The sequence below is a fragment of the Podarcis melisellensis genome (assembly GCF_964234715.1).
Source record: "Podarcis melisellensis genome assembly, chromosome: 6".
In the NCBI taxonomy this organism is placed as follows: Eukaryota; Metazoa; Chordata; class Lepidosauria; order Squamata; family Lacertidae; genus Podarcis; species Podarcis melisellensis.
In genome coordinates this window covers 2,739,707-2,764,896 of record NC_138538.1, presented here as the reverse complement: position 1 = coordinate 2,764,896, position 25,190 = coordinate 2,739,707, and the positions used below count along the sequence as shown (strand labels likewise).

The 25,190-nt window shown below is 51.2% G+C and overlaps 1 protein-coding gene across 6 annotated transcripts in view; it reads right to left on the bottom strand.

The window, feature by feature from the left end:
- Positions 1 to 3,945: 3,945 nt before the first annotated feature.
- Positions 3,946 to 25,190, bottom strand: part of NOL4L (nucleolar protein 4 like) — a gene marked incomplete at its 5' end in the record, with an annotated part of 134,794 nt that continues 113,549 nt past the window's right edge. For all 6 annotated transcript variants that reach the window (XM_081916827.1, XM_081916828.1, XM_081916829.1 and 3 more), the window contains 6 exons: positions 3,946 to 4,754; positions 6,150 to 6,351; positions 6,770 to 6,892; positions 9,098 to 9,289; positions 9,632 to 9,817; positions 12,096 to 12,367. In XM_081916827.1, coding sequence (XP_081772953.1) covers positions 4,546 to 4,754; positions 6,150 to 6,351; positions 6,770 to 6,892; positions 9,098 to 9,289; positions 9,632 to 9,817; positions 12,096 to 12,367 — 1,184 coding nt within the window. In that variant the 3' untranslated portion in view covers positions 3,946 to 4,545. The remainder of the gene's footprint in view (positions 4,755 to 6,149; positions 6,352 to 6,769; positions 6,893 to 9,097; positions 9,290 to 9,631; positions 9,818 to 12,095; positions 12,368 to 25,190) is intronic.

The following is a 25,190-nucleotide window of genomic DNA, read 5'->3' as shown; positions in this document are numbered from 1 at the left end:
TCCTTTACCTTTACCCTGTGTGTTAAAACAGATGCACTGGTTACCAGTTTAGTTTTGGGCCCAATTCAAGGTGCTCACATTAGTGTTTAAAGCCCTCAATGACTCCGCCCCCAAATACCCAAAGACCACCTCAGGTGCTGAGATTGGTCAAGGAGGTGGCCTGGTGGTAGTTCCTCTGTCCTTAAGAGGCCTGGAAGGTGGTAGACAGAGAGATGGCCTCTGTGGTGGTCTTTAAACTATGGAACTCCCTCCCCGCACCCAGAGGTGCTCCTAGCAACTTTATTATAAAATTGACATTAAATGCTGAAGAAAGGTTCCCGTTTATCCTGGCTTTTGGCATGAGGTGCATATATTTATTTTTCCATAAGTTATTTTAAACTGGCTTTAATGTAACTCATTCTGGGACCTTAGGGTGAAGGGAGGGTGCTTAATTAATTAATTAAAATAATAACAGAATAGACCAGAACACTGCTCTGCGTAGGCCTACAGATGGGAGAAGTCTACAGCTGCTTGGGAGCCATATTGGAAACTAGAAGATGCGTTCTGTTTGTTATACAGTGTTTATTAAGTAGATTCAGTCTTATAATATGATATACAGACTCAAAAAAATTCCACATACTTATGAAATCAGTGCATTTAGCAAGTAATACCATGGATGGAAAGAACCGCTCGATTTAAACAGTTCGTTGGTCTTTTTAAGTGAATGGGACAAGGAGGTTGGCCTGTGCTACTCATTTCACAAACAGAACAGAATTAAGTTGCATTACATAGAACAAACACACGTTCTAAGAATTAAAATATTAAGCCACATTTACTGGAAAAAGATCCACTGTATATAACACAAAAAGTATTTCCATAGCACATGGAGGAGGAAGTGCCCATCTGCTTAGAAGAGCCACATGAAGTTGCATAGGTGCCTGTCAGGGAAGGTCTTTTTTAAGAATTCAAGAGATTTAAGCCATAAAGTGTCACCTTCTCAAGCTGGTTTTAAGTGCCATTTCCTTCCTCTAGCGTCTCTAGGGAAGCAGGGTGCCTCTTGGGCTTTGTCAATAGCTGCTGGAGGTCTCGTTCCTGGGTCACGCGTGCCCCACAGCCCCCGTTTCCAGTGCCTTGGTGCTCAGGGAGCAGAAGACAGAATTAAGTGGTGCCATCCTGTGGACTGACTAGCGAGGGAGATTCTAGCTGTTTGCTTTCACCTTAGTCCTACCGTATTAAAGACCCCGATAACTGAACTGGCCGCTGGAGAACACGGAATGGCTTCTGTACAAACCCTTTGGGTTGCAGCCTCACATCCCAGGAGTGGGGCGGGCATGCGCGCTTGTGCACAGAGATGGGCAGGGTGCCGATGAGAGAGTCTGTGGCTCTGCTAAGCAGATGAACAAGGGTGAGGGGGTGTCTCACCAAGAGCAGGTCTTGCAGAACACGGGATGTGCTGGGAGTTCTGTACATGTAAACAGTACACTTTCACTGAGTCCAAAGTCAGGAGCAAAAAGTACAAAGGTTCACATTGGTCTTAGGTAGATACAGGCGAAGAACTGAGCTGTACAGCTCTGAAACAACAACCAAACCGAACTTTCTCTAAAGCACCACTAAATTATATAAAAATCAGACCATGGACAGATTGTAGTTGGTATTCCGGTGAAATCACTAGGCTACCTTGTAAAAAGTTTTACAAAAAATTACAAATCAAAATCTTATTTAACCCTCTGAGTTCAAAGCAGCATTTCTCGTAAATGAACTGGTACTAAACGTTACAGCCGTCTATATGAGAGAGGGGAGGGCCTTCCAGTGTTGGGAGAATGTTCGGGGGGGGCGGGTGTTTCTACTTGGAATCCTGCAAATGCCTTTCCCTGGCCCAAAATGCTGCTATGGGGAAGGAACTTGTGGGTGGAGATTTCTCCTCTGTTTTTGTAAAAAAAAACCTGCCAGCCCATGAGTTCTGTGGGTTCTTGTCCTGTTTTTAAGAACAGGTGGGCTGGGCCTTCTGCAGGAATCAGGGTCCTACTCAATAGGGATCATCGGCTGAAGACCACAGAGATGTCCTAAGACAATTAGAGCTATAAACACACACAAAAAAGATGGCTTCCGTGGCCCAAGTGTGACCACAGATGCTATACTTACCTGAACTCCACCCAACCCTGATGTCGGTTGTGAGCCCAGGTTGGCTTTCCCGTTGGTCTCGTTCCATGAGCCTTATCAGATCAGTCTCAAAACATTCTAACCAGTGGTTTAAAAAACGAAAGCAGCAACATACGCACACGAAGCCAAGTTCCAAAGTGATCTAGTGAAGAGGACTCTAAAAAGTTACACCCGGGGTGGGGTGGGGGTGACCTTTACCTAAGCAGCCTGTTCTCTTGGGTAAACAGCCCCCCCCCCCCCCGCGCGCCTGATGGCTATGGCTCCTGGTGGCGCCTCCAGCAATGCGAAGGCCGCACATGACAAAACCGAACACCAGGATTTTATTACGGACAGCGATTGTCTCTGCCACACTTTCAACGCTCAGGGTTGCACAGAAGCGGTGTGGTAAGGGCTGATTCTTTCCTGGGCCTTTCACAAGAATAAATATTTACAGAAAATCAAAGTTGAGAGGGAGAAGCAGCAGGTCACACGCACCTGGGTGTTCTCTGCTGCAGAGAGAAGTGGGGCTGGAAGGAGGGCCTTCCCTGGAACTCCTGGGGTGTCACTCGGCGGACTAAAATGAGAGAAACTCTGGGGATGTGAACTAGGATCAGGAATTCTCATGTGCAACAAAGCCACGCTCACGGAGAAACAATGCAACCGAGCCACGAACAGCCGCAATTGCCAAGGGTCTGCAGTAGTTTGTTCCTGAGAACTTCTTGGGTTCAAAATGTGGCTTAAAACTTAAATCTGACCCCAAGCAAATATACGGGGAAGAAAGTTCCTCTCAAACTAGGAATGAAGTGTTGTATTTCTTTCACCTCATGAAACAAGGCAAATAAAAACTCTGAACAAAAGAAGCTCACTTCCGATAGGAAAATGGCCCAGTATTCCTGGCCTATGGGCCCTAAATGGGAGAGCTTCCAACTTAGGAGTGCTGCTGCTGCTGCTGCAAATTTCTCCTAAACTTTGCAAAGACTGGTACTCTGTAGCCCTTTCCCTAGCAAGCTGTGGCATCATGGGGGGCAGTCAAAGTTACCCAGCTGGGAGCAGAGGGGAGGTGTAGCAAATTCACCCCATCTCCGAGGCCTTGAGCTTTCTGGTGTCTTCTGCTGGCACTGAGCAGTTCCCACGGCCTGGCTCTGCTGCCTCAGCTCCTCCATTCCTGATTTTAGCAGCACTGAAAAAATATTGCACTGAGCAAAAAAGCAAGTGCATTTCGTGGGTGGAGAGGCATGGGCGGGGGCTGTGGGAAGGAGAACTGGAGGGGAGAAAGTAGTGGCTCGAGCCCAGTTCCACGCATCAGAAACTGGGCTTCTTGCAGGAGTCCTTTGCAAAAAAACCTTTCTATAAAAAACAAAACCCTTCCAGGAATGACGTGAACAGGAAGCTGCATTTCGTCCCTTCCCTTTCCCCTTCATGTAGCTAATGCAACCCTGCCCCTCCCCAAAAAACAGAGTTAGGAAGGGCAGCAAGGAACAGGCCTGGTCTGCTGGCTCAAATGCCCCTGAGGGTTGACGACTGGACTCTCCCCGAGTCTGGAAAAAACCCACAACGCAGAGTGAGGTAGAGTGTGGAGGAAGAAGGCTGGGCAGCTGCTTCTCTTCTGGGCCCCAGGGGCTTTTCCTTTAAAGTGACCAGAGCAAGTCCTGCTAACTGGAAGTGGCTGGGGGGACGGGGCTGGCCTCTGAGCCCCGCGGCTTCTGCCAAAGGGCTGCCTGGTGAAAAAGGGGGAGAAGAGGCAGAGGGTCTGCAACTGCCTGGGCGGCTGGTCTCCTCATCCTCACCCTCCAGCCCCCCGGGAACACGGGACGGAATGTGTGACGGTGCAGGATTAAACCTCCTCCTCATCTGACAGACACAAAAGTGGCAAATCTGTACAAACTCAAAAATTCATTTTCAAAAAAAAGAAAGAAAAATAAATTAGGGGGTGGGGGGGAGAGAGGGAGAAGGGGAGGAGAAATCCTGGCGAGGAAGGGCCCATTTCTCAATAAATATGGAATTTCTAAGACATGGAAGAGGCAGGAGGGGGGGCAGGTGCTGGAAAGGGGGCTCTACAAAAGTAAATTCTGACTGTGCCTGTAGCTCCACCCCCCCCCACCAGCTCTCCCCACCCCAACGTCTTCCTCCCCCCCCCCCAAATAGTCCTACGTCTCTCCAGGCTGCAGGCCGGCTCCTTTGGGTCGGTGTTGGAGTGCACTGGCGCAGGCAGGTTCAAAAGGCAGGTCCTCAGGCCCTGGGCTCCTGCTCCAAGAAGAAACAGATCTTTTTGGATCCCACCTTATAAAAAAATAGTCAGAACCTGTGCCAGCTTGGAGGTGGTTGGTAGGCAGAGCCATGGCCAGTCCTGAGCAGATTATCAAAGGGAGCCCCTCTGCAAGCAAAGGACAGTGTCTTCTGGCACAGGAGCCAAAGGGAGCCCAGCAGTCAGTTCTGCTGTAAAATGAGGTTTTCCAGTTCATCTGCAGAGCGGAGGAGGAAGGCTGCGGACTCCCGGTAGCCGGCGATCAGCTGCCGCACCGCACTGATCTCTGTGGGGCTGAGCTGGGCGGCTGGCACCCCCCTGTTCGTGCTGTTGGTGGTGGCAGGGGTGGGGGTACTGGGCGCCCCACTTTTCATGCTGAGGTCGGTGGGGCCTGCAGGCAAAGAGCAGGAGAGGAGCGGTCAGGAAGCACAAAGGATGCCGCTAGCAGGCGGGTCACGGGGGAGCCTGCCCTCCTCCCCAAAAGCCCTGCCCCGGAAGAGAGATTTCCCGTCACAGGGATGCGTGTTGCTCATCAGCCTCTGGGAAGAACACAACCCGTGTGATTTGGGTGGCTGTTTTGGCTTTAGTGTGACTGTCGTGAGCCAAGGGGCAAAGCGGAGCACACGTTTAAAGAAACGGAGGAACACCCGCATGTACATCAGTGTTAACAAACGATGGCTGTTTGGGCTCTGGGACCACATTGCTCCCCAAACACTATCTGCGGCTGCCTCCAGAAGGATAGGAAGGCAGGGCAGACAAGGGAGGTGTAGACAGCCAAGGAGGGAGCTTTGGGCGGGCTTGACAGACCAACCATTTGCCCTAAGCAGGGTGCAGGAGATACCATGTTTGAGATGGGACAAGGAGCCCTGAACAGAGAGAAAGCAAGCAAGCTGGGAAAGTGCCAAGCAGAAGAAGGCCTGAGGCCCCAGGGCTCTCCAGCAGAGGAAGGGCCAATGCCCCCCGAGCAGAGTGCATTGGAAGACCCGCCATCTTCAAGGAGCAAAACGCATGGCCCTCTCCTCCTCTCACTCAAGGGGATTAGGCTTCAGTGGCTGGAGCCCAGGGTGGGATCTTGCTTCAGAGTTAAGAGGCATTAGGAAGGGATGAGAAGCGTTAATCCCGGAGAGGCATCTTTTGCGGCTCCAGAAATCACATCCTTCCAGCGAGGGGACAAGTGGTGAGTGAGAGGAGGCCAGAGGCCACTGAGGCACACCTCACGACAGGCACTCAGAGGATCCTCCCCCCATTCCCAAAAACCAACCGGGCAAGATGGTGGGAGGTTCACACTTCCACGTTTTGTCAAAGGAGCCCCAGAGTCCCCCATTCCTGAGGCCAAAGGCACAACGAATGACAGACGCACAGGGCGAGGGGCTGCTGTGTTGGCTCACGAGACTCTGGCCTGGACTCACCCTTTGAGGGCAACACCTGAGGGCACAGCAGGGCATTCTCCAGCCTGAGGGCTGCATGCCCTTGTGGGGGACCTTCCACAAGCCACATGCTAGGAGTGAGTGCAGACAGACACAAAGGGGGGGGGCAGAGTCACCCCACACTTCCTCTTTTTCTCACATGCACACGAAACATTCATTGACTTCATTCTCTTCCTGGCCCCTTTCTCTCTTTTCCCTTCTCGCACCCCTCCCCTCCTCAACTGCCTCGTTTCCCCACAGCAATTAGGCTTTTTAAAAGCTCCCTGTGGCACCAGTGAAAGCTTTCTAAAAGCATAATTTGCGGCGGGGTGTGTGTGTGTTGAGCCAGAGCTTCTCCCCCCACCCCACCCTCTTCTTACCATTACTGTGATTCCCTGTTTGGAGCGAGGAGGCAGGTTGCAGGCTGCCTCCAAGGCTTCCGTAGCTCCGGTAACTGTAGTTCAGGCTCCCGTTGATATAGACGGGATCTTGGGAGAAAGAAGAGGCTGGCAGTGTGTAGGACGAATGAGTGATGGCGGCCGAGTCCCGGGAGTGCTGCTTGTCCAGAGCAACTGGCTCATCCTACAGGGGAGGAATCATAGAGTTGCAGAACTCGAAGGGACCACAAGAGTCATCTAGCCCAGCCTCCTGCAATGAAGGAGGCTCTTTCCCAACATGGGTCTCTAAGCAAGGGGTGCACCAGTCGGGGGGAGGAGCGTGCCTGGCCTCAGGCCCCTCTGGCCAGGCAGGGGCTGAGGGAGACGAGGAGCCCTTTGAGCCAAATACCCAGAGGCCTGTTCTTTCCTCTCCCCCACCCTCACTGCGCATAGCGCCACACCCATTGCCCGCTCTCAAAGCCACAAGTGCAACATGCAGTCTGCGCAGCTCGTGAACCGGTGGCGATGGGGCGAGCACAGGCACAGCAGCGCAGGCACAGCACCCCCAGGGCACAGAACCCTGTGCCCAGCGCCAAACCAGAGTTCAGCTCCAGGGCCCGTACCTGTGACGTTTGGTAGATCTCCAGCCGCATTCTTTTGGCTGCTTTCCGCGTCTCACTCTCGCAAGCAGCTGCCAGGATGTTCTCGGCCATGGCTGAGGTCAGGTGGGGCGGGGTGGGCCTGGTCTGGGGACACATAGAGCCGGGAATGTCAGCCGTCGGATAAGAGGGTCAGTGGGTGGGCAGGCAGACCAGACAGTCAAAGGAGAAGAACCACCAGCTCAGGGCGAAATGAATGGTTCTGTATTTACATGCTTATATCCCTCCTTTTGGCCTCCAAGGATGCTAACCAATTAAAAACCAACCGATTAAAAACCAAGAAGTAAAATCTAAGGGTGCTCGTTCAGAATGCCAAGCCACGTAACAGGGAAGAAAAACTGAAGCAACACCAAAGCAGGGCACAACAAAACAAAAGGAAGGCTAACAATGCGCTGAAAAGCCCATCAAGCATTGCAAGGGAGGGAGTTCCACAATCTGGGTGCCATGATAAAAAAAAAAGTCCTGTCCTGGAACCCCTCCAAACTCCTGATGACTTGCTTGGTCCCAAACCATTTAGGGCTCCCCCCACTTTAAAACAAAAACAAAACCTTTTCTGGCTTTAAGGATACTTTACGTTGTACCCACAAGCAAACCAGAAGCCAACAAAGATCAGCGAACACCAGATAAAACAACATGTGCTGTATCCACAGCCACAGCCTTGCCGGCTGTATTTTCAGAAACTGACGTTTCTAAGTTTCCAAAGGCAATGTAAAATGTGCCGTAGCAACCTTGTTGTGATGTGACCTGGGCACATGAAACAGTGGCAACATCTATGATTTCCAGGAAAAGGTGCTGTGCCAAAGCATTCCTAGCCACAGCTGCTACCGTGCGGCTATCCAGGACCAAAGACAGATCAATCAAATGTTTACTGACCATTAACAAAGTAGAACATATGAAGAAGTACAAAAATCAAAGCCTCCATAGAATCAATGAATTATCCCCAGGTGACAAGTTGGAAACAAACCATTGTAGCTGGTCAAGAATGTTCACATATATATTGTCACCTGTTTGGTAAAACATTTGTTAGATCCATCAAGGAAAACGCTCAAAAGAACCCCCAAGGATCTTCCAGGAAGCCGACTCATAAAGAGATAAATTATGCTTTCTCTAACCCCTTGATAAAATATACAGCAAAGGCATGTAGGAGAGACTGTTTCAAATTCTAAGTTTGAAAGGACAGCACCTAACATGGTAGGAAACTATGGCAAATCTGCCATGTAGGATCTCAGAGGATAAAATGTTAAAACATGCCAACAAAACCTCTCTTCTGAACTTAGGCAATGCTAGAAAACTTAGATATGAAATACAGTTTGCTAGAAGCAGGGGTGTAGCAAAGCGGATGCGGTAGGTGCAGCCCACGCCGTGTGTCCTCACTGAGGGGGGTGACGAAATGGTGGGTGGCACTCACTGTGGGGCGTGCAGCACGCCCGAGCCACACGTCTCTCCTGGGAGGAGAGGCTCTGCGCTGCCCCAAACAGTCCCCTCAGGCTCTGCGATGCCCCAAACAGTCTGCCCATTCTCTCCTCCTCAGCTGTAGGGAAGCAGGCAGACTCCTCACCCCCGTGGGTGGGTGGCCCTGCCCCCAGGCGCGGGGCACGCATGCCGCCCCAGGCGTCCAATCGGCTTGCTCCGCCGCTGGCTAGAGGCAGACCAAGTCACAGCTGATGGCTGTCATGTAGGTGACCCAGAAACCAGGTCAAGAGAACTCCCAGTGAATCTGATCCTAACAGCAACTTTGTCTTGACTAGATGGTCTCAGCTTCCTACAAACATCCAATCCATTACTGGACTCAAGCACCAATTCAAGATCTCCAAGCGTTCCCAAAATAAGATGCAAAACAGAAGACTGTCGCCAGCATTTGAGACCACACCCTGATTCACACCCAGAAGTTTCACATAGTGGTGGAAATTATCAACCGCTATGGGGCCCCATGACCAAAGCCCACGGGACCTAACAGCAGTCTCCCTGCACACACACACACCCCGCCCCACCCCACCCAGCTGACTCAGCAAGGTCAGTGGGAAGGGTCAGAGAATGGAGGATGCCCAGGGGGGAGAGAGAGTTGGACAGGCGTCCCTGAGTGGCCAAGTCTTCCATATCATGGCAAAAGCGTGGAGATGCCATCCCACAGGGCAACTACATAGACTGGGTCCAGTGAGGCTCATATGAACGAGGAATGGAAGCAACAGGGGTTGGGATGGTTCTAAACTATCTTAGGAGAGGAGATGCAGAAGGAATTGGGGATAATAATAATAATAATAATAATAATAATAATAATAATAATCCCCTCACCATCTCCATGCCATTCTTCTTCATGCGGCGGCAGGATTTGAGGTAAGTGCGTATGCGCTTGCGAGCCCGCTCCTGGAACTCAGGAAACTGCCTGCTGCAAGATTCAATGATGGCCTGGATCTTCTCTTTGGGCTGTTTGGAGATGGGAACCATGCGGTCCAGATTCTCATCCACAAAAAGGCGTACAAACATCTGCGGAAACAACAGGGAACATAGGGAACTGCCTCACACCGGAACGGATCGTTAGGCTGCCTGGTTCACAATTGTCTGCTCCAGTCCAGCGAGGGCACCAGGCTGTGGGAGGGTGGTCCACTCTGACTGGCAGCAGTAGCAGCAGCAACTCTCAGGCAGAGTCTACATCACCAGTTACCACAGATGGGCTAAAGCAGGGGACAAATCTGTGTGCAAAGCATGGGATTGGCTGTTGAGCTGCAGTCCCTCCCCTCTCACAGGGGAAAGGAAAGGAAAGGGGCAGCCATGCTACTGAGCCCTGTCTCCCCCCATAAGGCTGATCATACATAGAGCTGCCCATACATTGAAGGCCTTTAGCCGCTCTGGGTCCATTCCTTCCGAATCGTTCATCTTGTCGTTGTCCTCATGGTCATCGTGCTCGTCGTCGTCGTCATCAGCGGCTGGAGCTCTGCCCACAGTCAGGTCTTCAGGGCAGCCGCTGACCTCGGTCTTGACGGAATCGTAACTGCCAGAGCTGTACGGAGGCGACTGAGGGAGGAGACAAAGAATCAGCACTTTGAACCGCCCCCCCCCCCGGCTACACCGTCTTGCTCAGCCTTCTGGCGACTCACAGATCTCTAACTTTGGGAGGGCTCAGCCTTGGTTTCTACACAGTCTAAATTTGTGAGGGTGGAGTGGAGAGAGGAGGCAGAAGGCAGAGGGGGGACAACCACACCACTCCTACAGTGAACGCCTGGGAAGGCCCAAGTCTACACCCCGTGTTAGGAAAACATTCTTCAAGAAACAGATAAAAGTTCCTTTAAACTTTAAAGAGGGTTCCAGAATTTTCTTTAGTGTGTAGGAGTGGCACTCTTGGCTTGACTGGTGTCAGCTGCAGGTGCAGATAAAGGGAGGAAGTTGCAGGCTGCAAAGTCCGCACAAGGAAAGCACACACACACACACACTGAGATTATGCCATGCTGGATATAGAAAGAATGTACTGTGGCACCTTGGTTCTCAAACACCTTGGTTCTCAAACACCTTGGAACCCAAACACTGCAAACCCAGAAGTAAGTTTTCCGGTTTGCGATTTTTTTTTCGGAAGTCAAACGTGCTCCAATTTGAGTGTTACGCTGAGGTCTGTCTGTTTTTGCTATTTATTTTGCGTTTTTGTGGCTCTTGTTTCTTTTTTTTTTTGGGGTGTGTGACTGTGTGGAACCCAGTTCATCTACTGATTGTGTGACTGCAGTACATTGTTTATTCCTTTCATTTTATGGATCAATGGTCTCGTTAGATAGGAAAATTCATGTTAAATTGCTGTTTTGGAGGTTGTTTTTAAAAGTCTGGAACAGATTAATCCATTTTGCATTACTTTCTATGGGGAAGCGTGTCTTGGTTTTGGAACGGACTTCCAGAACGGATTAAGTTTGAGAACCAAGGTACCACTGTAAATAGTTTGCATATATTAGGAACTGAAACGATTGTGCAACCAGTCAAGAAATAAAGAAGCTCTTGACTGAGGAATTTGACTATGACTACTGTTCTTGTCCTCTGCCTCCGGGGGGGGGGGGACTCTGCTATAAACAGCAAGATGAGGCTTTACTGAGGTGCCCCCACACAAGCAGGAAACAGATAGTTAGCTGTGTTGGTCTGCCATAGTCAAAACAAAAAAATTCCTTCCAGTAGCACCTTAAAGACTGACTTAGTTGGTCTTTAAGGTGCTACTGGAAGGAATTTTTTTTGTTTTGACAAGCAGGAAAGTGCAGCAGAAGTCTGTGGGGGGGAAACTCTAATACCCCAAAATATGGGTCAGTCTGAAGTGTCCTCTTCTTCCACCTTGGGGATTTGAGGACAGCAGTGCTGGATTCAACTTAGGCCTAGCATTCTGTTATCAGTGCTAGGAAGCACACAAGGCAAAGCAGGAAATTGAAACACACCCCCCCCCCCAGCTGTTTGTTCCAAGCAGCCACAGAAAGGTTCAACCACCATGAGGACCGGTCATAGAATCATAGAGTTGGAAGAGACCCCAAGGGCCATCGAGTCCAACCCCCTGCCAAGCAGAAAACACCATCAGAGCACTCCTGACATATGGTTGTCAAGCCTCTGCTTAAAGACCTCCAAAGAAGGAGACTCCGCCACACTCCTTGGCAGCAAATTCCACTGTCAAACAGCTCTTACGCGGTCAGCAACCGCGAATCCCCCAGAACCTTGGCGAGAGCTCTTGCCCATGGAAATCCCCTTTCTGTGAGGTCCATGAAGCAGATGGTGAATTCATCTCACCATGCCCTGGTCATCTGGTCATTCTCTACAGACGCCATAGGGCTCCCCTGCTGTTTGGGCTCCCAATGGGCATTTATTTCTGCGAGAAGCTCCAACCACACGAAAGAAGGGCCACTGGGCTAGGACCCCCAAAGGCCGGTGACTCTGCTTCCTTTCTGCCCTAAAAGGAAATGTTTCTGGCCGAGATAAGACTAGGAGCAAGGCCCCTGGCTTAGGAAAATTTGCTGGCACTGGTCTGAGTGTAGTTGGTCGGTGGACTACGGTGGCGAAGGAACACAAAACGTGGAGTGCTCTAAATTTAACGCAAGGCTAGGCCACAGGGCCTCCTTATCAACGTGACTGATCTTCTCCTATTACCTAGATGGGTCATCTGCTCTCGCTTCAGCCTCCACATGGTCTTCTTTAGACTCTGCCACCGTGCCTGTAGCCAGCGGGAAACTCCACTACTGCCATTGGCTGTTAGGGGGAGGGACATGTCAGGGGCTTTCCCCATGTCATTGGCTGCTACCGTCACTTTCCACACACACAAACACACACACACACACACCTCGGCTGTGCTTTTGGCTCCATATTTTGCACGGCTCCGCAGGCCATCGGCGCTGCAACTGTCCGACTGGTAGGAGGGGGTGACGTGGGCAGGTGCTAGCTTGTCGCACAGGTTGATGGGCTGGTCCTCAGAGGAGGCACTGAAATCCATGGGAACGGCAGCTCCATTCCCGTTCATCTCTGGGTAGGCGGCATCCCCCTGAGTGCTGCTGGAGGTGGACGGGTTCAGGGTTGAGGAGCCGTTCCCGCTGCAGCTCTCCGAGGAGGAATCGTCTGCAAAGAGAAGGGAAGGGGCCCCATTACCAGAAAGACCAGAGACCCCAAGATGCTGCTACTGTTGCGGCCCCAAATCTGCAGTCTGCAGCGGGGAAGGGGCAGCGACAGCTCCTGCGGTATTGTCACCCAAGGCACAATCTCACTCTTCCCTCATCGACATCAGCCCCTCCCCAAAAAACCCCCAACAACGCCACCCGGAGGCCCAGGGCAGGGCTTTCTCAGTGGTAGCTCCCAAACTGTAGAAGGGGAAAGCAAACCTCTTTTGCCCACCTTCTTCTGAGGGTGAGGGTGTGCATGATTTGTTGCTGTTTTAGCCATTGCTATTTTATGTTACTTCCATTTATGTTGCATTTACTTTGTACTGATGTTTTCACTGGAGATGTATATGTATATGTATTTGCATGTATTTGTATGTTTTAAGATGTTGCAAACTGCCCTATGACTGTATGGTGAAGGGTGGTGCAGAAATATTAAAATGAACAAATGTGGAGATAATACTGGCATTTCTTACCAGGCAAATATTACTGAGATAGCATGTCCATAGTACTTTAGAATTACATGCCAGCTAGTTCCCTGCCACTGAGACTCAGTCCCCCCCGCCCCCCCCCTCACCCAGGTCTTGTACACCTGCCTTCAGGCTCCCAAGGCTCCCTTTTTATACGAAATATCATGTAGTGGCGCAGAGGCAGCCAGTGTGGGGCTCCCTAGATATTTTAGATTGCAACTCCCATCAGCCCCAGGCAGCACGGCCAGTGGCCAGGGATGATGGGAGTTGCATCTAGAGGGCATCATCACACCGGCAGCTCACAAAGGAGTCCGGGCAATTCTTTTTCAGGAACTTCCATTTCCCAAAGGATTACTGAGGATGACATGAAAGCCGTCAACATTAACCCCTTGCAAATGGCCAGAGTGCCTGGGGACAGTCAGGCTGCATATCCACAGCAGTGACCAGAGGAAGAATGACCACTGGCAGGAGCACAGAGAGAAGAAACACATAGTGCACCTGTGGCAGCAAAACCAGGCGCCTCCACCTGCAACAAAACATGTCTCTCCTGTATCAGTGTCTACAGCCACAGCAGGCGCTGTAACTCCAACAGTTCGGCTTCACCCTCAGAGGCACACTCTTCCGTTGTCTCCTGAGAAAGACAGATGCCAACCAACTGAGGGTGAAAGCTCAGGAGGGGGAAAAGGTGAGAGCCAAATGTCAGAGCTCTCCCTGTGGGCAGCTCTGAAAGGATGCCTTTCGTACACACTGGTGAGAAGATCCTTAAGCCGAGAGAGAGGAAGAAGGATGGCTGCTTGCGGTGTGTACACTCAGCCCTCTTTGGCCTTCAGTAAACCAGTTTGGCAGGTTTATGCTATTGTTTCAAGAACTTGGAAAACCTGCTTGACCAGAGGTGCTGGAGTGAATGTGTGTGTCTCCCCCCCTTCGCAGTGGGATAGGAAGCCTCACGGCAGTCACTTTCAGCACTCTTAAAATGGATTGTCCCCAGCACTAGCTGTGGGGGCAGAGATTCAGAGGGTGGCCCTTCATTTCTCTGCAAGCCCACCCCGTCCCTTGCCTTCCTCAACGCATCTCTGGACTGGAAATAAACCGGAATCCAGGCGCCTTGTGTTGAGGGTGCAGAGGCAACGACAATGCACTGGCCTCTTGCCACTTAGCAAGGACCACAGAACGCCTGAGCATGTGTGTCTGCCCCTGATGCTGGAGGAGCTCCTCTGGTCCAGCAAGAGGGGAGCCAATGGACTTGGTCACAAAGCCAGCCTGCCAACGCATGGCCCTGGGCAAAGCACTCCCTCGGCCACCTGCAGAACGAGGGCAAGGCAAACGGCGTCTGCCATCTCCCATCTTTCCCACCCCACCCCACCCAGCCTGCGGATGTACCACCTCCCGCTCCTCCCCCCTCCCCCCGTTGCCAGGCTCTGCTGCTCCCCTGGTTCCCATGGAGATCGCCTACGTGCCTTGCCTTGCCTTCCCCCCTCAGACACATTTGTTCCAGCCCTGGCATCCATCATAGAGAGCAGGTCTCCCTGCCTGCACGAGAGCAGGGGCCAGGCAGCAGGCTCTGCTTCCTTACACACTTAGGCACCAAGCAGCCCCTCAGCAATGGCACTGTGCTGCCTCTTCCCAAACCACGGCTGTGACTTTGGGCACCAGAGAAGGGCATGGCCTTCACCACCTCCACCTCCCACTGCAGCTCAACTGGGAGATGACATCCCAACCTCTTGCCCTCATGCGCAGCTCTGAAGAAGGAGCAAGCACGCCATGCACTCATTCATCCTGTGCTTGCTTTCTCCAGGATCCAAGTCAGGTGCCAGTGGGCAGCCTCTTTTTACACATGCACGCAGCCGCCTGCCGTGTTTCAGGGCACAGCCTCTTGTGGGGCACATTGCAACACACACCCTTCCCCACCAAAGCCTCCTGGCCGGCCTGCCCATGCCGCCTGCCACCGCAGCAAATCCTTGGATTCGCGAGGTGCTGCGAGGCGGGGAGAGGGCAAAGGCCTCTCAGAAAGCTGCTTCCTGCAGAGGCTGAGCACTGGATGCTGAACAAAGGAGCTGCAGATGGCAGCCCCCAACTTCCTCTTGCTGGCTTCCTCACCCAGGTGGCAGGACAATCAGGGTCAGGCGGCTGCTGGTGGAGAAAGCCCCGCATCCTTGTGACAGACGGGAGCTGGGGGGGTGCGGGGAGCAGGGAGGTGTGGCTGCTCTCCTTCCTTCTGCCTGCCCTCCTCTGCAATCTACAAGGAAGCTGCAGAATGGCTTCCCTCGCCAAGACCCTTCCGTCCTTCTCAACAAACAACACTCCGTGGCACCACCCTGTGATCAAGATCTCGCTGCAAGCGGCAGACAGGAGCCCCTTCTCCCTGCTGCTGCTGCCCCCCCCCCATGAACACACTTCTCACCCCTGGCATCTCTGCCCAGCTCTCCTGATCTGCCCAGGTGCCACAACCATAAGCCCTTGTATCCTATCCAGAGTCATTTCTGACAGGGAGAGGATTCCTATGCCATCCGTCCGTCACTGAAAGCCCTTGGACCACGAGTTTAAGAGTACTCAAGCTAAACTAGGCTAAGCAATTCTGAGTATGCGCTCTGGGTGATGACTCCACCTCTCATGCCTCCCACCTCTGGCTGCAAGGCGAGGCAGAGGGAGGGCAATCTGATTATGCACAGGAACACAGGAAGCTGCCTCGCAGGCATATCTACCATTTCGGCTTCCGTTGAGGGTATGGAGGCCTGGTCGGAAGAGACACTGCATGCCTGGAGATGGCAGAAGCAGAAAAAGACTGGACCAGTCTTCCCCAGTCCGGCTCCCTCAACATGTTTTGAGTGCTGGGAGTTGTAGTCCAAAACATCTGGAAGGCACCAGGTTGTGGAAAGCTGAACTAAAGTCCCACACAGCCTGAACTTCTGTTATCAATTAAGAGTTGCTACTGACCACGATCGAAGCCATACTGTCACCCTGGTCCTTCACTGCTTTCTTTGGAGAAGGAATTTGGGCTTCTCCAACTTTCTCGGTAGCTGGGTATGCCAGCAGCTGGGTATGCCAGATACTCAAAGTACTGGGTGAGGGCACAAGCATCCAATCAGCACCCTGGCATTGCCAGAGATATTGCCGGAGATCCAGGGGTGCAGAGTTCAGCACCTTCACTGTCCCAAATAACTGCAATGGCCTGCTTGACCTCTGAGCCACTCTTGGATAAAGACACCTTCTCCCTAGAGCCTCTTAGAAATCCTGAAAACAAGAGGACATTTTCATGTAAGATACATTGTAAGATACAGCTGGTTGGAAAGAGAATCGGCATGAGAAGAGTCCCACTTGCATATGAAAAATCCACGGTCAGATCCCTCCTTAGCCAGGAACATCAGTGCACAATGTGCCTTGCAGGGAAACATAAGAGAGTCAAATCGGCGGAATACACCTTGCCAGTACTCTGGCCTAGTCTCTCCACCTCTCTGCCAGTTCTTGCATGGTGTGAACTGCTACGCACTTTGTCACACGTTTCCATTTATGCCTGGTGCCTGCCTAGATCCATTGGGCATGTGGGATCTCCCCACTCCCGCCAGCATAGTTCCTGTAATGGGGGCAGATCTCTGCCAGTGAATGGAGAGGAGAAGGAGGGCAGGAGGGAGGGGAATAGCCAGCCTAGCAGTTTGAGAGGCTTTCCCTCCCCCTGTTCTCAGCTCCTTCCCGGAGGGAGGCTCCCAGCTTTATCCAATGATGCCTCTCTGAAGGATTAAGGAGAATTATTCCTGGCCATGGAGGCACGAGCTGCGCACCAGGCTGCTGTGCAGTGAGCCCAGGCAGGCATTGCCACAGCAACAGAGCCTCTCCTCCTGCGCCTGGCCAATGGCAGGCCTCCCCAAAGGCCAATGGGAGAAAGTGTGTGCTGCCTCGGGACCATCCTTGCTGCCTGCTCCTTGGCTTCTCCCGGGATTAGCAGCAGCCCCTGAGCTGCCGCTGGAGCGCCAACAGCACATGGCAGTGAAAGGCTGATCTAGTCCCATCCACTCTCTGCAGCACAGGCCGGCAGGAGAGAGAAGTTTCAACGGGCCCCTTTCCCTGCAGAGCTGCCTTTCTCCACTGTCAGCAGAGGAAGTAGAGATGGCTTGTTTCTAATGGCAAGGATCACAGAAAAGGATAAAGAAAAAGACCAAGGATTGAACTTGCTGGAATTTCTTTCCCCGCCCAAGGAATGAGCAGGATCTCATCCCCAATTGCCCTTGAAGTCGGACTCAGCTGGTTAGAGCGTGCTGCTGATAACGCCAAGGTTGCAGGTTCGATCCCCATGTGGGACAAGTGAACATTCCTGCATTGCAGGGGGCTGGACTAGATTATCCTCAGGGTCCCTTCCAGCTATGACTCCATGAAAAAGATGCCTTACCTTCCAAGCCTTCCAGGGCATGGCTGGCTGGGGGGAGAAGAGCAGAGGAGCTTTTCTGGATTAATGATAATGAACTGAAAGATCCCTGTGCAGGATCCTGCCCCCGCCCCCCACACCAGCCTCTTTACTCCATCCATACACTGCTGTTATTTCTATATCACTAGTAATGTACATGGATGATTCGTTTTATATAGGGTTATATACAGAGCAACAAGCAAAAGTCAAGGCCCTGCCTTGGGGAGCGTACAATCTAATACTTTGAAGTGGGGGTTGGGGGTGAGAGAGACAGAGAGAAAGAGGGGGAAGAAAACAGATACTAAGGGGTAAATGAGACCCACAGTCCTCCCACTAGCCCCCAAAGCATTGTGGGGATGGAGGAGGCTATAATTAAGTTTTCACATTTATTGCTGTGGCAGGTGTGAAAAAGGCAAATTGCATGTTGGGGATGATTAGGAAAGGGATTGAAGATGGACCTGTCAGGATTATAGCACTGTTATGCAAATCTGTGGTGAGACCACACTTGGAATACCCCATAGAGTTATGGCTGCCTCACCTCAAAAAGGATGTAGGAGAGCTGGAAAAGGGCAAGCGACGGGGTCAAGGGACGGAAGCAACTCTCTTGGGGGAAATGGTTGCGACAATCGAGGCTTTGTAGTTTAGAAGAAAGGCGAGCAAAGTCTGATAGAAGTGTGTAAGAATATGAATGGTGTAGATAAAGAGACATTTCTCCCCCCCCCCCCATCCCCAAAAGTACTAGAACCTAAGGGGGGCATCCAAAGAAAGTAAATGTTGAAAGATGCAGGGCGGACAAAACAAAGTGCTTCACGCGGCGCACAGCTGAACTATGGAACTCACTCCCACAAGATGTGATGGGGGCCACCAACTTGGATGGCTTTAAAAGGCAGTTAGTCAATTTCACAGAAGATAAGGCTGCCAATGGCTACTGGCCACAACTGGGGTGTTTTACCGACACCGTCAGAGGCAGCACGCCCCTGAACGCTAGTTGCTGGGAACCACAAGTTGTGGGGGTGCTGCTGCACTAAGGCCTTGCGTATGGGTTCTCCATAGGCATCTGGTAAGGACTGGAGGAGACGGGCTTGTGGCCAAATCCAGTGGGACCTCTCTTATGTTCCAAGCCAGAATCTGGGCTTTCTCATCTGAAACTGTGCAGGTTTAAAATGCAACGTTTCAATATGCGCACCCAAGCACACGTCACTCCTGCCCACCAGGTCAAGCGAACCTAAATAACTTCCCCCAAATAAGGAATGTTTGCTAATTGGCATAAGAAGAAGAAGAAGAAGAAGAGTTTGGATTTGATATCCCGCCTTTCACTCCCTTTAAGGAGTCTCAAAGCGGCTAACATTCTCCTTTCCCTTCCTCCCCCACAACAAACACTCTGTGAGGTGAGTGGGGCTGAGAGACTTCACAGAAGTGTGACTGGCCCAAGGTCACCCAGCAGCTGCATGTGGAGGAGCGGAGACGCGAACCCGGTTCCCCAGATTAGAGACTACCGCTCTTAACCACTACACCACACTGGCTTCAAGAATTAGGCACTGAGTCCTTCTCCAACCATGGTGAACACAAAGAACTCTAAAGACGGCCTTAATTATTCTGGATTGCTGGGGCCTGAACTGCCACCCTCTCCCTCATATATCCAGCCTCAGAACTGAAAAAGGTCCCATATCCTGTGCAAATCCCAGTTAACCAATCATACTGGGTTGCTTCCTATGCTCAACTGCAGCAGCTACAAAGGGCTGAGATTATAAGGAGGGTCTGTCTGCTGGATCAGACCGAGGTGGGTCCCACCGAAACCAGCTTCCTGTTCCAACCAGCTGCTAGCCAGATGCCTCTGGAAAGCTCATCAGCAGAGCATGATCCGCCTTCCCATGCTGTATGCGCCCAGTATCCAGCAGTCAAATAGAGGAGGAGTGCCTCAAAATATTGGCTGCCAAGCCTGGAAGCTCTCAACAGGGCGATCCTGAGAGAACTTGACTAATACCTTTTAAGAGCCACCAATGCTAGCAGCCATCGCTTCACCGCCTGGCATTTTACTCCATGAATTAAATTTGTGTCATGTCAGTCTGCTCTGAACTGCAAGAGGTCCCAAGTGCTCGTATTAAAGAGGGAGCATCTAGTGGCCTTTTGTAAAGAAGAGACATAGCATGGTGGGGGAGGGGCATTTTAAACCAGAGTGGCAGTCCAGATCCCCACCCCCACCACTGTAAAGCCCCTCCTCGTCCAAGTCAAGGGCAGAATCCTCTCCCCCACCTGCAAGTGGCTTTTTCTTTCATTCAGAAGCAACCACTGGGACTCCCATGACATGCATCCTCTTGGAACATGTGCTTGGGCCAGACTCCTTGTCCTTCCCTTCGGTCTCCTCCAGCATTAATCCCTACCAAGCCCAAATCACAGGGCCCCGTACAACAGCTACGACTCCTCAGAAGCAACAGTGAGGGCAACCCTAACCTTGTGAAGAATACAGAAAATACAAAGATTAGATGGACTATGAAAGAATTTAAGGAAAGGAAGTGACTGAAGAACAGATGTAAAGGTGAATTAGATAACCAAGAGGCGTGTGGTGAATGAGGTGGAAGTCTTTTATAATATTTTAACTAGGATTTATATATCGTAATGTTTGAAGTATTAATTTGGAATAATCAATTACAAAAAGTATTTTTTTCTCTTCATTCTTTTTCTTGTTTCTTTCTTTTATAGTCTTCTTTTCTAGTCTGCATGTTGGAAAATTGTGTAGATAAATGTTTTATGTATGGTTATGTATTGTTTATATTTATTTATTTTCATTTTTTGGTAACATTTAATAATATTTAATAAAAAATATTAAAATTACAGTGAGGGCAACCCTGATTTTCCACAGACTCAGCAACTGGCATCTCCAGTGGACCTCCCACAGTCTACATACAGCCACCTGGCTCAGTTGTTCACCTGCACTGACAAGTGGGGAGGGGAATTAATTCCACCTCTTCGGCCTCCTTTTCTGGTGCAGTACGAATTCTCCCCATCACTGCTTGCCAGACCACGACTGGAGACTGGCTTATCAACTGTCTACATGGTGGAGTTACCACTGTTCGCCCACACCTGCGCAGAGAAAGGGAGGGAGGGAAGCAGGTGAGGTGGTCCTGGGCAAAGAACAGCTGGTGACGGCACAGGAGTGTGGGGAAGAGGAATTGAAGCCAGACTCAGGGTGGGCTGAGGAGCACCACAAGCCTGCAAGGAAGAAGCCACAAGCCTGTTCCACGTGTGGTCAGGAGCGGAATGGCACCATGCTGGCCATCTGCACTGACAACCATAATAGTAGTAGTAATAATAATAATAATAATAATAATAATAATAATAATAATAATTTATTTGTACCCCACCCATCTGGCTGGGTTTCCCCAGCCACTCTGGGCGGCTTCCAACAAAGATTAAAAATACATTAGAATGTCACACATTAAAAACTTCCCTGAACAGGGCTGCCTTCAGATGTCTTCTAAATGTTAGGTAGTTGTTTATCTCTTTGACATCTGATGGGAGGGCGTTCCACAGGGTGGGGGCCACTACCGAGAAGGCCCTCTGCCTGGTTCCCTGTAGCTTTGCTTCTCACAATGAGGGAACCGCCAGAAGGCCCTCGGCGCTGGACCTCAGCGTTCGGGCAGAACGATGTGGGTGGAGATGCTCCTTCAGGTATACTGGGCTGAGAGCAGCCCACATTTCTGTGGGCTGTACACCCATGTGCAAAAATCCAACTTTGGGGTGCTGCCAAAACCACAGACAGGCCAGGTCCTTCTTTCAGTTTCGCCACAGGCTCCAAGCCCTGATAGGCTGCTGCCACTTGGGGAATGAATGCATCTTCTAAGGGACAGTGATTTGGCGGGTGGGGAAGAGACAGACAGAAAGACAGTCAGGAGAAGAGAGACCACACTTGTGCTGGGAGTGCTGCCTTTAACACCAGAGACACCTGCACAGCTTTGATGGGAGGCTTAACACAGGATGAGGGGTCTGGAAACCAAGCCTTATGAGGAACGGTTGAGGGAATTGGACATTAGCCTGGAAAAGAAGAGACCGAGCGGCAATATGAGAGTCATCTTCAAATATCTCAAGGGCTGGCACTTGGAGGATGTCACCTGGAGGCTAAGGCCTGAACCAATGGCTTCAAAGGAGATTCAAACTAAATATCAGGAAGAGCTGTCCAACAGTGGAACAGACTCCCATTAGAATTGGTGGACTCTCCTTCTCTCCTTCCTTGGAGGTTTTTAAGCAGAGGTTGGATGGCCACCTGTCGTGTCTGATGTAGCTGAGATTCCTGAATTGCAGGGTGTTAGACTAGATGACCCTTGGGTTCCCTTTGAACTCAACAATTCTATGATTCAAGCCCATGGCACATGTCAGCTATAAAAATCCAACCTGACTAATGCGGGGCGGGGGGGGGGGAGGCAGCTAGTGCTGGCCCCCCCACTGCAGTCTTGTTGCCCTGTCTCTGCAAGGCAGAAAATGTCAAGGGGACAGAGCAAAATGGCTCTTGGGGCAGAGGGCAGAAGGACACCAGCCGCTTGTTTTGCAGACTAATTTGGGAGCGGGTTTTGCCTTTGGAGGAGGAGGCAGCTGGCTTATCCTCGTTGCTGCAGTGCAGGATTTGCAGAGATCAGTAGGGATGGACTGGGGGGGGGGTGTCGTGATCTCCAGCACCTGCTCCCTGACAGCCAGGGCAATGGGGAAGTGGCCCACTTTAGGGGTCTTGCTTGAATGAAAGGGAGTGGGGTGGGCAGATGAGGAGGGAAGCACAGGCCATCTAAAGCGGAAAGTGGAATTATCTATGTGGGTGTGGGGCAAGGCGTTCCTCCTCCTACCCCGTCACCAGCAGGGAGACAAAAACCTCTTTTGACTCTGACGAACAATGAGCTTATACAAGCGCCAGCAGCCCACAGAAAAATCCTATAGCAGGACAATGGGCCCTCCCTCGGAGGCAGCCCCACCAATCACCACCCAAGGATCTCAAGGGCTCCCAGAATAATCCACCAACCAGCACTCAGGCTTCTGAAGTGGGGGGTTCTTCCTGAATATATCTCCTCCCCCACCCCAGGCACCCCTGGAGGAGCCTGGGCTTGGCACTGTCTGGGAAGGCAGGCAGGCAGGCAACCCTGGTGGCAGAGGAGTCTCCCTTAGCCGCTCAAGAATCCCTGGGAGCTGCTCTGTCAACCTCCTGGAGAAAACAGAAGCCTCGGTTTCCATGGAGAGAAACGTCCTTCCCTCCGCATGGTTTTGAACTTGGGTCTGGCTAGAAACCAGACCGTCAGGAGCTTCCAAAGCATCCCACAGGCATTTCGCTGTAACAACAGCCAGTGAGACGTAAAGGGCCATCAATTATTCACTGACAGGAGGGGGGAGAGCAGGGAGGAGGGCAGGTGGAAACGAAAGCAGGCTGAGGACAGATTTGGGCAGTGGTGTAGCGGCGTTTGCCGGCACCCGGGGCGCATGCAGACACACCAAACAGGGGCAGGGCACAGAGGGTGAATGGAGCCCACCTCGCCAGCCCTTGCCACCAGAGCCAAACAGGGCTGCACTGCACTGCCTGCCCACCTGTGCAGGGGGGAGCCCGGCCGGCCAACACAGCCCTTGGTAGGCAAATCCCCCCCCCAATGCCTGCTGGGAGGAGAACTGGGCCAGGCCACACTGGGGTTCCCCGTTCTCGCCTCTCTCCCTCTGCGCCCACTCACTGTCTGAGCAAGGAGCAAGTGAGCAGCCATTCCGCAAGGAGTCGGAGACACAGCAGCGAGGCCAGGCTCTGCGGCCCAGAGACCCCCGGCAGCAGGCAGGGCGGGGATCCCTGCGTGGGAGCACTTGGCTCATGCCCCCCAAAACTGTGCGCCCAAGGCCACTGCCTCCACCACACTACATCTCTGGATTTGGACCCTGAGCATAGTCAAAGCCAAGTCGGGGGTCACGAGCTTTAAATCAGAAGCACAGAGCGGACACCCGCCCCCTACAAATGCCTGCTCTGACTAAAGTGTTAAACAGCTCAGGACCACAATACCTCGAGGACCAGCTCTCCCCATACGAACCTGCCTATACCCTGAGAGCATCTTCTGAGGCCCTTCTTGTGTGCCTCCTCCACAGGAGGTCCAGAGGGTGGCAACATGAATGGGCCTTTTGTGGTGGCTCCCCATTTGTGGAATGTTCTCCCCAGGGCGGTTCAGCTGGCACCTTCATTATACATCTTTGGGCCCAGGTGAAAACATTCCACTTTAACCAGTCATTTGCCTTATTAACATCATTGTGAGAGTGGGTTATTGGTTTGTTCATTTTTTCTTCTTTTTTTTATTATTTTGTGTTTTTTATCTTTTATCTTTATGTTGTGAACCATCCTGAGATCTATGGATGGAGGGAAGAAGAAGGAGGAGGAGGAGGAGAAGGAGGAAGAGGAGGAGGCGATCTCAGCTCTTTCTTCCTGTGAATGTCTAAGCCAGTCTCCTGCAACCTTGTGCCCTTGGGATGCTTTGCAGTACCAAAAGCAAAACAGTGAGCTTCTAGCTATTCCCCCAATATGACCGCAGCTGAGTCTGGGTGGGGAGAAAGGACAAAGAAGCACTGTCCTGGGAGCTGCCCTCTGCGTATGAAAAAAGGTGTCTCCTTGTACCGGCCGACTCCCAGCCCTTCCCTTCCTCTCTTGCTGCCAGCGCTGGACCCACCAAGGCTGAGTGGCAGGCGTGAGGACCAGTGACAGAAGCACTTTCTCATTTGCCTAAGGCACCCAGCGCCCTGATGCAAGAACACCAGGCCCAGCAGGGCTCCCCACAAACATATATACAGTCCGCCCCGTACTGGAGAATGAGTAATAATTATACAGAAACATTGTAAAATTAATGAACGTTAGAAGGATGTTGGAATGAAGTTATGTGGCTTTAGCAGGAAGGTTATAAAGGTTTAGAAAAAAACAGACTGTTAGTTGGTGAAAGGAGGGAAAGTAAAGTTATATTAATATTAAGATAAATTACAGGACAAAAATTGGAAAAGATGGAAAGGATTTGCTGAAATAGCTAACCAAACTAGAATACAAAAAATGGAGGTGTGAGGAGGTCAAGGGAAACAAGCAAATGAAAGATAAGTGATGGGAAGATTTGTTGTGTTTTTTAATTGTTTGTATTTTTCTGTTTTTCTTTTTTTATTCTTTTACTTACTGTGATGTGTTGTTTTGCTTTTGTTTAATGTGGTGTTTTTACTTTTGTTTTTTGTAACCCTTAAAACCTTAATAAATATTACTTTTTTAAAAAAAGGAGAACGAGTAATAATTCTTTAAGATAGGAGGTACTGAAACCCAACCTAACTTGGAAAGCCGGTCCATTTGACCTGGAATCTCTTCCCTCTGATTTCAGAGATGCCAGAGCGGGGGCAGGGGGGTGTTGAGTGGTGAAGAAGTAAGTTCTGCACATGCCCAAGAACACTCTCACCCATCTTGTTACTTTCCGCGTTCCAAGGCTGACACCTGCCCTGGAGGAAGCTTGAGGGTCGAACCGAAACTCAAGTACCTCCCATGTAGAAACAGAGCAGAGACTCCTGTGGGACGTGACCAACAAACCCTTTTGGGGGGCAGGTGGGGTCTATATTCTGTATGGGACCCTGCACACTATTGCTGCAACTTAATTAGGCCGAAGACAATTCCCCCTCCCCCAATCGTTGCCACACACACGGCGAGGCAGGTCTTGTAGACTTTCAAAAACAGCTTCACTTGGAGATGGGGAAAGTGGGGTAAAATAAATGATCAGGAACATCACAAACCATTATGGCTCTTTCCTATCACTTTCAACTCTCATAAGAACTACTGTATTACCTGTACCCAGCCTATGTTAAGTCAAAGGACTTAAATTGTTTTGCATTCAGCAACAGCATGAATCTCTGTGCCATTCATTCCCTCTTCATCCTCATCTGTGCCCCCCAAA